At 48.8% G+C, this 14565-nt stretch overlaps 1 protein-coding gene across 8 annotated transcripts in view; it reads right to left on the reverse strand.

Moving 5' to 3' along the window:
* Positions 1 to 14565, reverse strand: part of kcnab2b (potassium voltage-gated channel subfamily A regulatory beta subunit 2b) — an 87002-nt gene that overhangs the window by 20351 nt on the left and 52086 nt on the right. Inside the window, exon 1 of one of the 8 annotated variants that reach the window (XM_049017041.1) lies at positions 11179 to 11909. The exons of 6 other annotated variants lie outside the window; for them this stretch is intronic. In XM_049017041.1, coding sequence (XP_048872998.1) covers positions 11179 to 11381 — 203 coding nt within the window. In that variant the 5' untranslated portion in view covers positions 11382 to 11909. Of the gene's footprint in view, positions 1 to 11178; positions 11910 to 14565 lie in introns of those variants that run through there. One more of the 8 variants, XM_049017042.1, reaches the window with a different exon arrangement.

Below are 14565 nucleotides of genomic sequence, written 5' to 3' on the forward strand. Positions count from 1 at the left end.
GCAGAAGGTGATCCTACAGTACAGCCACGTTTTAGACGCAAATTAAGTAGATAAATGAGTGCTGTCATGACATTCAGCACTCTCCAAGCTAAAAGAAGCACAGACTGAAATGGCGAGTGATAAGCACTTTGAGATACATGTATATAACACAAGTCGATAAGAAGGTGAGCAGTTTCTGCTCTATTGAAGCCTCTGCATCGCTCATATTCTGCTCGTATGGGGACGAAAGTTCGCCAGCTGGTCTAACACGCACCAAACTTTGCAATAAACTTGCAGGGATCCCAAAGGAAGCACACAGACTCACCAAATTCCAAACGGCAAATCTGCTAAATCTCCAGAGATAAGCTTTTGGAGATGGTGACAGTCTGGGAAAGGAAGGTTTGGCGGTGTAGGAATGCTTGCTGATAATCCGTGAACTGGGGGCTACACAATAATCTGTCTAAAAAAGGAAAAGTGATTCAAGTCTAGCAGAAAAATCAACAGTGTTTTATGCTGTGAGAAGCTGACTTCCTGGCAAGACAGAGTGCAGCAATATGAGTCAATAGATAATGCAAATTGAGGAGAGCTTGTGTTTGACACTTCATTCCGTATATAAACGAAGCAGGACTGATATTCTACAAAATGTCACCTATACAAACAAAGGAGAACTTGTGTTTTCCTAAACTTTATGTAGAAAATGAAGGAAATTGCTCATTCTACTATATAAGCAAAACTGCTGCCCTTGTTTGAGAATGACAAGAATATAGAGCAGCATGGCACCAAAGTCCACTGACAAGGCTGCGAGAAGACAAGATCACGGCCTGGAAGACCGCATTAAATCAGGAACCCGGCGGAATGGAGCGCGGAGTCCAGCTCGAGTCTGGTGGAGAGCCTGCAGACGATCCCCGGAAGATCCCCGTGGGGTTCTGGGTCATGTTCGCGAGGACAGACGGTGGCGATGCAGAGCAGACTGTAAATACCCAGCCCCCCCCAGCAAAAGCTTGATCTCGGCGTGTGGCTGGCGGCAGAGGTATGCGAGCGCTTAATAAGAGAGCCGCAGTGCCAGTGGGAATTCATGCTGAAGCAGATGAGGCCCGAGGGCACAAGGGGGGGCAAACTGCACTGGGCGGAGCCTGGGAACGGAGGGGAATGTTAACTGAGGGGGGACAGTTAATCCCACGTATATTTATCTATCAGTCGACTAAGGCTTGCTCTATTTAAGTCAGGTTTTCTCAGGAAAATCTCCCAAAACAGAAAGTCAGTGTTAGCGAAAGCTTAGCTATTGTGAAAACAATGATCCCAAATATGATCTTTCACCGCACACCCCATGCACATCGTCCTTCCGCGCCTCCCAGAGTACCCTGGCAGCGACAGTCCTGACTGATTATCGCCAGGACTCCGCCGGGGCGGATTCGGAAGGCGCTGTGACCAGGAAGTGTGACCAATCGTGGTGGGGTGCTGTGCCAGCGAATTCGAACGGACCAGAGAACATAGTGATTAATTTTTAACGGCAGCAGCCGGGGGGGATGATAGACGGCCACATCGACTCGCAGGCGTGCTGATTGTTATCGCCGCCCGGCAGCTGCTGACCAGAGCAGAAGTCATTACCTGAGACTATGGGACCCCCACCCCCCTTATCGGCTCTCAGTATCTGGGGGGGGGGGGGGGGGGGAGGTCTGACTGCACGTGAAAGGGAATTGGGTTGGTTTGCGTTAAATTGTCACATGCAAGCTCACGCAACCAACCAACAAAATGAGAAAAGCCACAACTTCTCATGACTTTGCCTTCATTAATTATGATGAAAATCATCAATTAGCACTGGCCTCTGTAATTAAGATGGATTGTGAGATGTGGGCTAAGCGGCAGGAGACTGTATGTTGCACAGTGTCCTGCGAGAAAGGCGAAGGGACGGTTTGCTTGCCAGGCGCTGTGTCTGACATGAAGGAGATGTGTAGCCCTCGCTCATCACGTCTGCATTATATTTACCCACGTGTGCGTATGCAGCTTGACTACCAGTACAAATAAATTCATAATAAAGTTCTTAGTATTAAATAAACACTGAGAATTTTGCTTTGTAAACATACTCACTGACATGGGCTCCCAGAGTGCATTGCTACTGACATCACAGGCACTTCTGAAATGGAAGCTGTTAAAACTGAAATTGGCACTTCCTGACTACACCTCTTCACTAACCCCACTGCCTGACCATTCTCCTCCGCTGTCCTTCCCACAGCCCCCCAATGACCCCTCCTTATCACAAACCTCCACTGACTCCCATGCATGACTATGCCATCCTCGGAAATAAGACAGAAATTCAAGCAACAAAGGAAATAATTATGCGAAACTGATTGAACAGGGATCCCACGACACAGATAACATCGGCCATGCCTGCTTGCGTGTCTCTGCACCACGTGATGCATTTCCAAGGCATAATACATGCAAAAAGGCATAAAAACCATCGCTAATAAGAGATTTTCTAATAACACAGAACAACAGACACTATTCAACCTGTAAGGTAAATGGCATATTAATTACGTTACCCAAGAATCATCAAACCGTTATGTTTACATAACAAAATCTGATCATTAACGAGCTAATACCGGCACAGCTCAAATATAGACGAGGAACATTCCAAATCCACGATTAAGGCACGTAGGAGCCCCGTGTTCGATGACTCACGGTGCGCATGTGTTTAGAGAGCGGCCTTTGAAGTAAGCCACTCCCACGCACGGACAGAAATGGAACGCAGACGTCCAGCACTCATTTATGCATGCAGTGACGCGTTGGACATGCGATACACCACTCAGGATGCAATACACAGCACACCTACTACACGCACATATCATTCCATGAAAAACTGCTTAATACAGACCAATATGCTTGCTTGTTTTTGAACGTGTTACACTTTTAATCCAAGACCAAGACCTTCAGACCAAGACCTGTGTTGAGATAAATCAGGAGCCTCTGGTGTGGTCCGGTAAGAAACAGTGGACCCAAACTCCATCCTTAAAATGTATAGCCTCCATCAAACCAGCAGAAATAATTCTTGTTGTAGGTTGATACCTATCAACAATTTTGTGCCGTTATGAGAGATAGTCTGTGGCATGGCATCACTCAGCAAACGTGCCTGACATCTGCCACTCCAAACCGCACAGACATACAGACTTTGTGGAAGCTCTTCCAAAAGTCCACATGGCTGCCCTTTTTAGAGGGGAAGGTAACTTTTACAGTATTTCATCCGGCTGCTTTTCCTATTCCAGTTTGCCATTTCGTGCCAAAATCACAGTTCGCACTTCATGGTTTTTTTTGTTGCTTGCTGGTAAAATAGAATCGAAAAGCATTTTCTATAATCAGAAGTACAGCCCAGACTCTGGGAAAATAACGAGAAAAGACAATCTACCATCAGCATCACCATCTGTCACCTAAAAGCTACAAAAGGATAAAACGTAGGGGGGGGGGGGGGGGGGGGGAATTTACACACAAGTAACTAATATTCAAAGATTGTGTTTTAATCCTCACAGCAAACAAAGTAACAAAGAAAAAGAAAAGCTTAGGAGATAAAGCCCAGAATCCATCCATCCATCCATCCATCCATCCATCCATCCATTTTCCAAACCGCTTATCCTACTGGGTTGTGGGGGGTCCGGAGCCTATCCCGGAAGCAATGGACACGAGGCAGGGAACAACCCAGGATGGGGGGCCAGCCCATCGTAGGGCACACTCACACTATTCACTCTCACATGCACTCCTACGGGCAATTCAGCAAGTCCAGTTAGCCTCAGCATGTTTTTGGACTGTGGGGGGAAACCGGAGTACCCGGAGGAAACCCCACGACGACATGGGGAGAACATGCAAACTCCACACACATGTGACCCAGGCGGAGACTCGAACCCGGGTCCCAGAGGTGTGAGGCAACAGTGCTAACCACTGCACCACCATGCCGCCCCCCCCACCCTAACCACTGCACCACCATGCCCCCCCCCTCACCCTAATCACTGCACCACCATGCCGCCTCCGAAGCCCAGAATCCCAGCAGAAAATGACAGTGTTTGACATATATGCATCATTTTTGTTCATCGTGCAACATTATGCTCACAAACTACAGAAACGTTTAACACATACAGTGACATGAACGGCACTGTAACCACACAGAAAAGAGAAAAGCGATGTGTATGGGCATAGATTATAGTGGTGGGGGTTGTAGACGCCCCCTCCCCCCCAATAATTAAAACCAATCAATACCCTCCACACCCCCTTAAAATCGTTATAATAAATGGATGGAGACCGACCCTCCTGTGTTCAACCGAACACTCCCCATATTTTAAATCCTAGCCGGACATGGAGAGTCTAAGACCATAAATTACAACGAGGTGTAAAATGAAGCAGAAATGAGGGCTGAGATGATGCTTCACACAGACCTCTGACACACTTCAGTGATCTGGTCCCAAACCTACAGTTTAATTCACAGAGAATAACCTACGACCTCCTTATAATGAACTCAATGAACAATAGTTTATCATTAGGCAAAGTCAGATAATAGACAATGATTAGTCATCACACATTAATAATTAATAAACCCCCTAATCATAATTGATTAGACGTGCTTTCCATGTGCATGGCTTGTGTCACTTGTACAAAAATAGTACAAACTACATGACTCAGCTGATTAAGACTTAGCTGCCTATGCTATACCTGCTATGGAAATAATACCTGCTATACCTGCCATAGCTACAGCTATGGAAATAATACCTGCAAAAATGTGTGACCAGTGTGTACCAGCATCCCTTTGCACTTTAACGTGCACTAATCCACACGCATGAACAATCATGCATCTTGCTGTCATGTTCCATGCAAACCATCGCGAAAATTCACAAAAAGCAGCGTTTTAAATAAAACACAGACTTGCCTCGGGCAGCGGGGCGAACAGGATCAGACGTGGGGATGGGAGAAAGTAAGCGGGACATTTTTTCTGTACGCAGAAACAATTTTAATAAAACTAAATTAGCAGCCAGGGGAGAAAACAAAAGATTTCTGTGTCGCCCCAGAGGAAAGTCACGAGAAGACTAAGACATCCTTGACGTCACGGAAAGAAATGAGATGGAAGTCAATGTCCGGATCGAGCAGAAATACTGGGGCAGGAGAAAATTAAGTCATAATGTGAGTGAGGACACTGGCGCTGGTGGTCAGCTTTGCTGGGACTTTGTTTATGAAGCCGAGAGCCTGACTGTCTCACGTACTCCTGCTTTGCGTTGGGTCTTGCAGATTTTCTGTGACATCACCACAGGATAATATCCTCAGGTTAACGTCCTTCACTGCGGCAAACCTTTCTAATCAAGCAAGAGGATGGATCTCTATGTGCAGCCTCGGTGTCTTACTGAGCGCCTGCGGTGTATCGGAAGCCGTTCTGCTCCGTTATGTCATTCCGACATACTCTCAGCCGCCCTGGGATCAGTCAGGTGTGTGGAGCAGGCCTGGCCACAGCAGAGCAGACGGCTTCCTTTACATAACCATCCCCCTGAGTTCTCAATGGGTTAATTAACTACATATCCGCAGCCCCTCTTCACCACTGAAACTCCCCCCACAAAGTGTAACGTTCAGGAGGGGAGCATTCCGCTGTCACCCTCAACACTTTATACCCCCACAGAGATGAAGGAACATCAATAGCAGCCGGCCCCCCTTCCAGGACCATAGAAGTTCTGGCACCACTCCTGATTGGCTGAGTTGGCCAGATGTGGTGTGATTTTGACAGAGGAATTGCTCAAAGAAGAAAAACAGAGCCCCCCCCCCCCCCCACCCACCCCCCCTTTAAGCCCAACCCAAGGCTCCATGGGCAATGGTTATATAACACATTTTAGCATTTACTGCAATACAGCAGAAAATCCCTTCTCCATACGTAATTCAAAACGTTTCGGAAAAATTCATTACTACAAACTGTTCTGAATACATAATTAATGTGAGAAGATGGAACTTTCCTCTGAAGCACAGATACATTCTTAATGTCTCTGTGTACACAAAATGTGTATGTCCTATGATGGCCATGCATCCTGCCCTGAGTGTCCCCTGCCTCGTGCCCTATGATGGCCATGCATCCTGCCCTGAGTGTCCCCTGCCTCGTGCCCTATGATGGCCATGCATCCTGCCCTGAGTGTCCCCTGCCTCATGTCCTATGACGGCCATGCATCCTGCCCTGAGTGTCCCCTGCCTCGTGCCCTATGATGGCCATGCATCCTGCCCTGAGTGTCCCCTGCCTCGTGTCCTATGATGGCCATGCATCCTGCCCTGAGCGTCCCCTGCCTCGTGCCCTATGACGGCCATGCATCCTGCCCTGAGTGTCCCCTGCCTCGTGTCCTATGATGGCCATGCATCCTGCCCTGAGTGTCCCCTGCCTCGTGCCCTATGATGGCCATGCATCCTGCCCTGAGTGTCCCCTGCCTCGTGCCCTATGACGGCCATGCATCCTGCCCTGAGTGTCCCCTGCCTCGTGTCCTATGACGGCCATGCATCCTGCCCTGAGTGTCCCCTGCCTCGTGCCCTGTGATGGCCATGCATCCTGCCCTGAGTGTCCCCTGCCTCCTGCCCTATGATGGCCATGCATCCTGCCCTGAGTGTCCCCTGCCTCGTGCCCTATGATGGCCATGCATCCTGCCCTGAGTGTCCCCTGCCTCCTGCCCTATGATGGCCATGCATCCTGCCCTGAGTGTCCCCTGCCTCGTGCCCTATGATGGCCATGCATCCTGCCCTGAGTGTCCCCTGCCTCCTGCCCTATGATGGCCATGCATCCTGCCCTGAGTGTCCCCTGCCTCCTGCCCTATGATGGCCTTGCATCCTGCCCTGAGTGTCCCCTGCCTCGTGTCCTATGATGGCCATGCATCCTGCCCTGAGTGTCCCCTGCCTCGTGTCCTATGACGGCCATGCATCCTGCCCCGAGTGTCCCCTGCCTCGTGCCCTATGATGGCCATGCATCCTGCCCCGAGTGTCCCCTGCCTCCTGCCCTATGATGCCCATGCATCCTGCCCCGAGTGTCCCCTGCCTCGTGCCCTATGATGGCCATGCATCCTGCCCCGAGTGTCCCCTGCCTCGTGTCCTATGATGGCCATGCATCCTGCCCTGAGTGTCCCCTGCCTCGTGCCCTATGACGGCCATGCATCCTGCCCTGAGTGTCCCCTGCCTCGTGTCCTATGACGGCCATGCATCCTCCCCCGAGTGTCCCCTGCCTCGTGCCCTATGATGGCCATGCATCCTGTCCTGAGTGTCCCCTGCCTCGTGCCCTATGATGCCCATGCATCCTGTCCTGAGTGTCCCCTGCCTCGTGCCCTATGATGCCCATGCATCCTGTCCTGAGTGTCCCCTGCCTCGTGCCCTATGATGCCCATGCATCCTGTCCTGAGTGTCCCCTGCCTCGTGCCCTATGATGCCCATGCATCCTGTCCTGAGTGTCCCCTACCTCGTGCCCTGTTCTCTCTGGGATATGGAGCGATTGGGAGATGGATAGATATTCATCTTTATTCCATACAACCCATGCAGACCAGGGTCACAATGAGCCGATCCCAGGAAACAGAGGGCAGAGCAAAGGACCCTGGATGGAATGCCAGTCCAACACGAAGCACACAGCCACATGGTGGGAAATCTGTAGACACAAATTAATTCGTGTTTCTGGACTGCAGACGATTCTCCAACACACACACAGAGCCTGAATCACCCACCCTGGACAAAATTGAGGGTTACTGCTTCAGGAGCGTATGAGCTGTCCGACCTGTTCCTATTAGTATGTAAAATTATAAATTACTTTACATACCAGACAAGTATCTAGAAATGCATATGTTTCAGTTTCTTTCTAATGCTCTGCATGTTGACCGTACAGAACGAGACCTTTCAGCACAGAGGGGAAATAGATTCAGGAGAATGTAACCTAATTACAGCTGAGCCAGGGGGCTCAGAAGGCTGCCATGAGGCGCGGCAGGAGACAGACCGAGCTGTAAACACTGACGCTGACACACAAGTAGCTCCCGAGGCACCGTGCACAAGCAGCACTCAACCTTTCTGAACCACTCAGGCCAAACAACAGGATCACCCCCCCCCCCCCCCCCCCCCCACAGCAAATCGGGAATCGCATTATCTGTATCACCTAATGTGAGCTTTATTTACGCAACAGACATGCATCTGCAAGACTGCACTGGGGTGCATCCACTGAGGCTCTCCACTCACCTGTAAGGGTGTTAGACATCAAATGTTTCAGCTATAGCACCGGCTATGTATCACAAACAGGAGATTTTCTCAGCTCTAAGAACAGAGAGATGCATCCGGTATCTTCTGTCTTACAGGGAAGGACACTCAGAGTGTAGCCAAATATTTCAAAGCAACCTACGCCACTTCTCTGGAGTCATCTTCTTTGTTCCTATCACCAAAGCGTCGGGAGTCCAATGGATCGACTTTCTGAAACCACCTGCCTAAAAAAACTGGCAATTATCAGCTTATTTTACATGGGACGCTAATCCCAACACTGCAACGTCATTACAATAAAGGATCTGACCTACAGGGACCCTCAGCTGCTGGGTCTGAATGCCGTCCATCTCATGACACTTTGACAGGACAAGCCTATGGTACCAGGGACTGGAAGACAAGCATTTTAAATGGAGTTTGAACAAGAATTCATACTGACCCAATGCCCTTCTCTGCAGCTAAGTCGTACAGTGCTTGCAAACAGTACAATCTGCCCATAACTGATATCAAAACAGCTACAATATGGAACAGACTGTTCCTTGTAGGCATTTACATACACAAGCGTACCAAAAAGAGGGGACACACACAGCGAAACCCAGCCAATGGCAGTAGGTTGCTGGCTAAGAGTGAAGTTGCTAAAGGGGCTGGAGCTCTGCTGTCCAGTTCCTGAGGTTATTCTTACGGAGCAGTAAAGCTTCCAGTGGGACCGTGTTCGCCGGCCACTGCAGCCCCCAGTTAGAACCCCAATCCGGCCTGCTGCCAGCATCTTTAAAAAACTGTCTCACCCTGATTGGCTGTTATTCATTCCATTATCAGACGCTCCACCTATTGCATTTTCCCCACACAGAAGGAAAGACGATTAACTCAGACTAACGGGATACAGAATTAAAACAGTCACGAAAGGGGCAAAAAAAAGCAAGCTATGCACCGAAACGTTTCCACTTGCAAAGAAAATTGGAACGCAGAGAGAAAACAGAATGTGATACGAGAGACTCGGAAAGAAAACATTTCTTCAAATTTCTCATTTAATTACAAAGCAAGCGAGACCAAGCCATAAATACAGCAGGCAGCTGGAATTCGCCGTGACCATGTTGACATGCCGTAGATGTGCATGCACAGAAAGCCGCACCAGAAATAGCCCCTGCCAGTCTAGCACATCCAAAGTGAAAGAGGCCCCCACATGGCCTCATACATCGATACATGTTATTTAGAAGCTCTCGATGTTCTTGGACGTGCATATACATCTTTAATGAGTAGAGCGGACACTGCGTGGGAAACCAGTAGGAATGGGGGATTCTTGGACGCACTTCCAGAACCCTGAGGTAACTGGGTGGTCTGGGGGGCCTTGCAGGACAGAATGGCCAATTGGAAGCTCTTGGTCCTGACTGTCCGGCTCAGCCTGAAGTCCCCGGACTGCATCCAGGAGAAGAAGCAGGCAGGATGGGACGGACGCAGAAGAGGCGAGCAGAACGTCCCCAGCAGTCACCCAGGTAATGAGATGGCTTTGCGTCAACGCCGCCTGGATGGAAACGAGCATCTGAGGAATATCTGCTTCACTACATCTGCCGGAGCTTCCAGACGACACGTGCGGCATGGCCAGCTCTGCTCAGTGCCGTGGTTAATTAGACTCTCGTATGACACGTTCGTATTAAGTCTTATCTCCCCAGCCCATTTAGTGGGGGCATTTTGTGATAACACACCTGGAATACTGAGACTTTGGGCCAGGAGTACAGCTTCCCATCAGATCTGCTGCCATCACCGTCATCGTCACTGACCGCAGTATTATATGCCACCAGAGACCAAAGAAAAAAATTACGCAATGAATCAAAGTAAGCCAGGAAACTGACTAATAACAAATAGGAAAGGGGGGGGGGGGGGGAACAGATTCTGTAAATGCTTTACCGGGTAACAGCAGACGTCAAACAGATGCACAGCAAAATGGAAACTTCTGGAATATTAGCACCAGTTTAACATTGTAATCCATTCCATTACTTAAACTCAAACTCACTGAACATGCTGCCATGTGACGTCCAGTAGGTGAAACGTATCGACGACTTTTGTCTTACTATGATAAAAAAAAATTATTCTCTCTTGTTGCAGTTATATAAGTGAGCTCTGAAGAGTCATGAGAGATGTTGCAGCAGCAAAAATAGAGTGTAATGTTCCAATATTGCATAATAATTTCTGTGATATGGAATGGGCAGTATTTGAAGGGAAGTATGCATCAGTGCAAACAGCTCACAATGCAACAGGAATCCTGTAAGCTACAAACACAGAACAAAGCGCAGTGTCACCCAATGTCATTAACCTTTTTACACTCCACAACATTTATTGACTGCATTTTCTGTCACATCGTATAAATCCCCTTCCCTCCCCCACATACCTGGCAACCCAGTCCCCAGCGTAAAGCATCGATAGTGACCGAGGGGGAGATCGGTGAACTGTTGACATGGCACAGAGCTCATTAGAGGGAGATCCCTTAACAGCTCGCGGGTAATGGATGGTGGACACGGGATGTCCGTCTCACGCCGTTAAGCAGGTGTTCGGTTTCACGCTGGCCTGAGACACTGCGAGGTGACCACGTTAACCCCCACGGCAAAGCGGGCGCTGAAGACAGCAGACGCGGAAAACAGCACGGCGTTAAAACGCGGAAGATGCAGGAGACCGCGGGAGAGCCCACACACTCAACAACAGTAGGGGCAATTTGCTAAAATTTTGCTAATGGTGACTGATGACATCCATACCATTCTGGCCAGATCATTCTGAGATGTGTTGAATTGCCGAACATAAAACCGCTTGGCTACTCATGGAGATACCTGCCCCCCCCCACCCTGTTACTGAGGTGACACCCAAGACAGCCTAGTGAGTTTGACCTGGACCACCACAGTTCCCTGATGACCACAGCGACAGACACCAGGACTGAGTCAGCTCACCATTGTGCTACAAGGCGGTGACGGGGTCCTTGGACCGCCGGCCTACCTGTACTTCATGCCGGTGCGGGTGGCCTGGTCGCCAACAGAGGGCGTGTTCTGTACGGACAGCTGACCCAGGCTGCGGGCCACCATCGCGACGGCGCGGAACTTGCTGCGCGTGCCCGGGCTGCTCGCATTCTGCCGGTTCAGCCGGTCCTCGGCGCTGCGGTTCACCGCCCGGTGATCGCTGCACACGAAAGACACCTGCATCCCGGCCTTGCTGCCGTGCCCTTACACGCACTCACACGAACGGGCACGAGGATGGACGCGAGTTCCCGTCGCAGAACCAGAGAGGACGGCCCCAGAAACAGGAGCAACAGCTGGCCTCAGGGGGTCAAAGCAGTAAAAAAAAAAAGTCTTTCCTTGTGTCTACCGCCTGGCGTAGGTCTGGGGGCTCGCAGTGTGACGGGGAGAGCCCAGCTGCAGCAGCCCCCAGGACGGGGAGCAGAGACCCTAAACTCAGAGAGCACAGCAGTCCATGTTCCAGTCTCCCCTCAAGTTTCTCCTCCTAAGCGCCCTGCAGATCCTCCTCCCCAGTGCTGAGAACCTCCGTCTCCCTTCCCCGAGCTCGTGGGGCCCAAGCTCCGACGCCGCGTCCCCCTTGCGAGCCGGCGGCTGAGATCGGCGTTCGCGTGACACCAACTCCACGCACGTGAAGGCGTGAAGTGAAAGAGAGAGTGTGATGATGAGGTGGAGAGAAAGAGAGAAAGTGGGAGAGAGAGGGAGGGAGAGAGGAAGAGAGAGAGAGAGAGAGAGTGAGCGAGAGAGAGAGAGAGAGAGAGAGAGAGAGAGAAGAATCCAACAAGCCCACTGCTGAAGCACCCACTGCATAGGGAACATGGACATCGACGCCGGTCTCTCCTTCTACTGGGTTAAATTTACATGTCAGTGCTGCTCACATGAGCAAGAGAGAGACAGTTTGGAGAGAGAGGAGCTGGTAATGCTGGGGGGGGGGGGGGGGGGGCTATGATGGGAGTGCGACAGAGAGGGGAGGGAGGCCTCCTGAATGTGTCCAGTTTCTATAACCGCAATGCCCTTCCTAACATTCTCCAGTAGGGGGCACCACACTGACTGCGGATGTGTAACTGTCATCCAAACTAGTATTTGTCCCAACGAGTGACACGAGCCAATATTCTACAACTTTCCATCCATCTTTAACGTCCCTTCAGAGCCAATGATCCAAACGTTTTCAACATGGGCGTCGTGACCATTAAATCTAATGGGGACGTGTCCCCCTCACATTTCAAAATTATTCGTTTGGACCCCCCTACATTTAACATAAAATATTAGTTTTACGCCAGTGTGCCCCCCCACATTCAAAATGTTTCGGACGCCCCGTGTTTCCAAGCATACTTTAAAAACAATGACATCAGACAGGTTGCGAATTTGAATGAATCGAACTGAGAGATTTCATTGAGAGTTACTGTTTACATCATTCATGTACCAGATAAAGACTGAAGTGCTGATCATTTCAAACTCCAGTGCACTATGAACGAAAAATTCGCACGAAAATCATTATGAAAATGGAATTCAACACAAACACCAGAAACATCTCAAAGTCCTCGAGGGAAAAACATTTGCTGCAAATATTGAAAATACTAAAATCGGTGAGTCAGATGTTAGAGCTTCGTTCCAAGCGTCATGTGTCATGTGATCATCTGACCCATAATCTCTAGCATAACAGGCCAGGCATGCGGCTTAAATTCTCCTGGCTTCACAGGGTTCTGTATGGTCAAAACAAACAAGAGGCAAAATCCTTTAAAAGGACAAAAATGCCATTTCCACAATAGTTAAAAAAGAGGTGATATCCCTGATCTAGGACTGAAAATAAAATGGTCACTACAGGGAAAAAAGTCTGGAAAGGAACGACTTAGTGTTATATTATTTTTCTTAGAAGTCCCAAGAGAAGCAGAAAAGACATGCAGATATAATGAAAGTCCAAACGGAGACAAACATCAAGCTCCCTCTCTGCTTAATTCGCTGTGAGTTACCGTGCTTCGGGCCATTGAGCACAACGTCAAAGGTAATCCAGAGAGACATTTAAATTGGATTTTAAAAGACCAACAAAATACTTCAAAAGAAGCACCCCCCCCCACACACACACACACACACACACATACAAAACCACTCCTCAGATCCTATAACAGCTGTCCCCTGTCACAATCAGAATGCTGCATATTTAAGGTGATCCTGACGCTTGCTTGTATGCGAGGGTCTGTCTGGGGCCCTTCTTGCTCACGTGGCGCAATGGCGGCGTGATCTGAAGTACGTCAACTCCCTCTTCTCCGCAAATTTCCCAGACATGTTTGAGTTCTCAGAGCTCCATCTGAAATTTAGACCAAAACTAAGGTCTTTAGATAGTTCCGGCGTGCTTGGAGACGCCTGTACCTTCTTTTCAGGGATTATCACAGAGTGTTCCTCTCGGCTCAGCAGTCTGCCCACTTCCAAGCTACAGACACACTAACATTTCTGCAGTTCATCCTCAGAACAGCGACATGGTGGGCAAACGAGACAGGAACTACACCGTCTCTGCAGGGACGGAACAAATACTGGATGTGCAAGCACTGAATGCCAGAACCATTACAAAAGCTCAGGGATGACTAAACATAATCCACCAAAAGGTTTAATAAGACAACAAAATCTCTATAGTGACTAATATTCAGCAGTGGTGGATGAGATTATGCTGCTTTTAAGTGGATCAAAGGCAATTTCAATTTGCTGAGAAAACTAGATTTTTCCTATCGTAATTATAACAGAGAAATGGCGCAGATGTGCCGTTCAGATACGTACATTTCATTGGTTTTGTTTTGTACTCCCAACATTAATGTAGGACGTAATAAACATCGTGACAAAACGACCTTAGCGGGAGCTGTGTGGATGGGACTGGAAATCAGCGGCTCATCCCCATCTGTTCCTTACCTCCAGCATCACTAACCGGTTTATTAATGATAAACTGCGTTATACGCAATTTACCCAAACTAGGCTAAAACATGCCCTTTTATATACACATATGTACGACATTTCTGGTTTACTTGTCGGTGGATTTCAATCAGGGAATTTAGGTAGACAATTATAGCAAATGATGTAATAAAAGTGCGGCACACATTTCAGTTACACTGTTTTAACAAGCGGTCTATGCATAGGTTACAAAGCAACTTTAATAGACCTGATTGTTAATAGGCTATATGAATATTTATGAGGAGAGTTTCAAATTATTTTTATTTGTACATACATCCATCATTTGAATAACCGAAAAGCAGCAAACTAGTCAGGGAGCTCTCCAGTTGTCGTCCCAGGAGCGGTGATGTTCCACCACTGAGTAAGGTATTTAACCTCAATCGCTTGAGTAAAATGGCTGTATTAATCGGTTAAATAATAGGTTAGGGTAAAATTG

Source organism: Brienomyrus brachyistius, chromosome 6 (assembly GCF_023856365.1).
Source record: "Brienomyrus brachyistius isolate T26 chromosome 6, BBRACH_0.4, whole genome shotgun sequence".
NCBI classification, from domain to species: Eukaryota; Metazoa; Chordata; class Actinopteri; order Osteoglossiformes; family Mormyridae; genus Brienomyrus; species Brienomyrus brachyistius.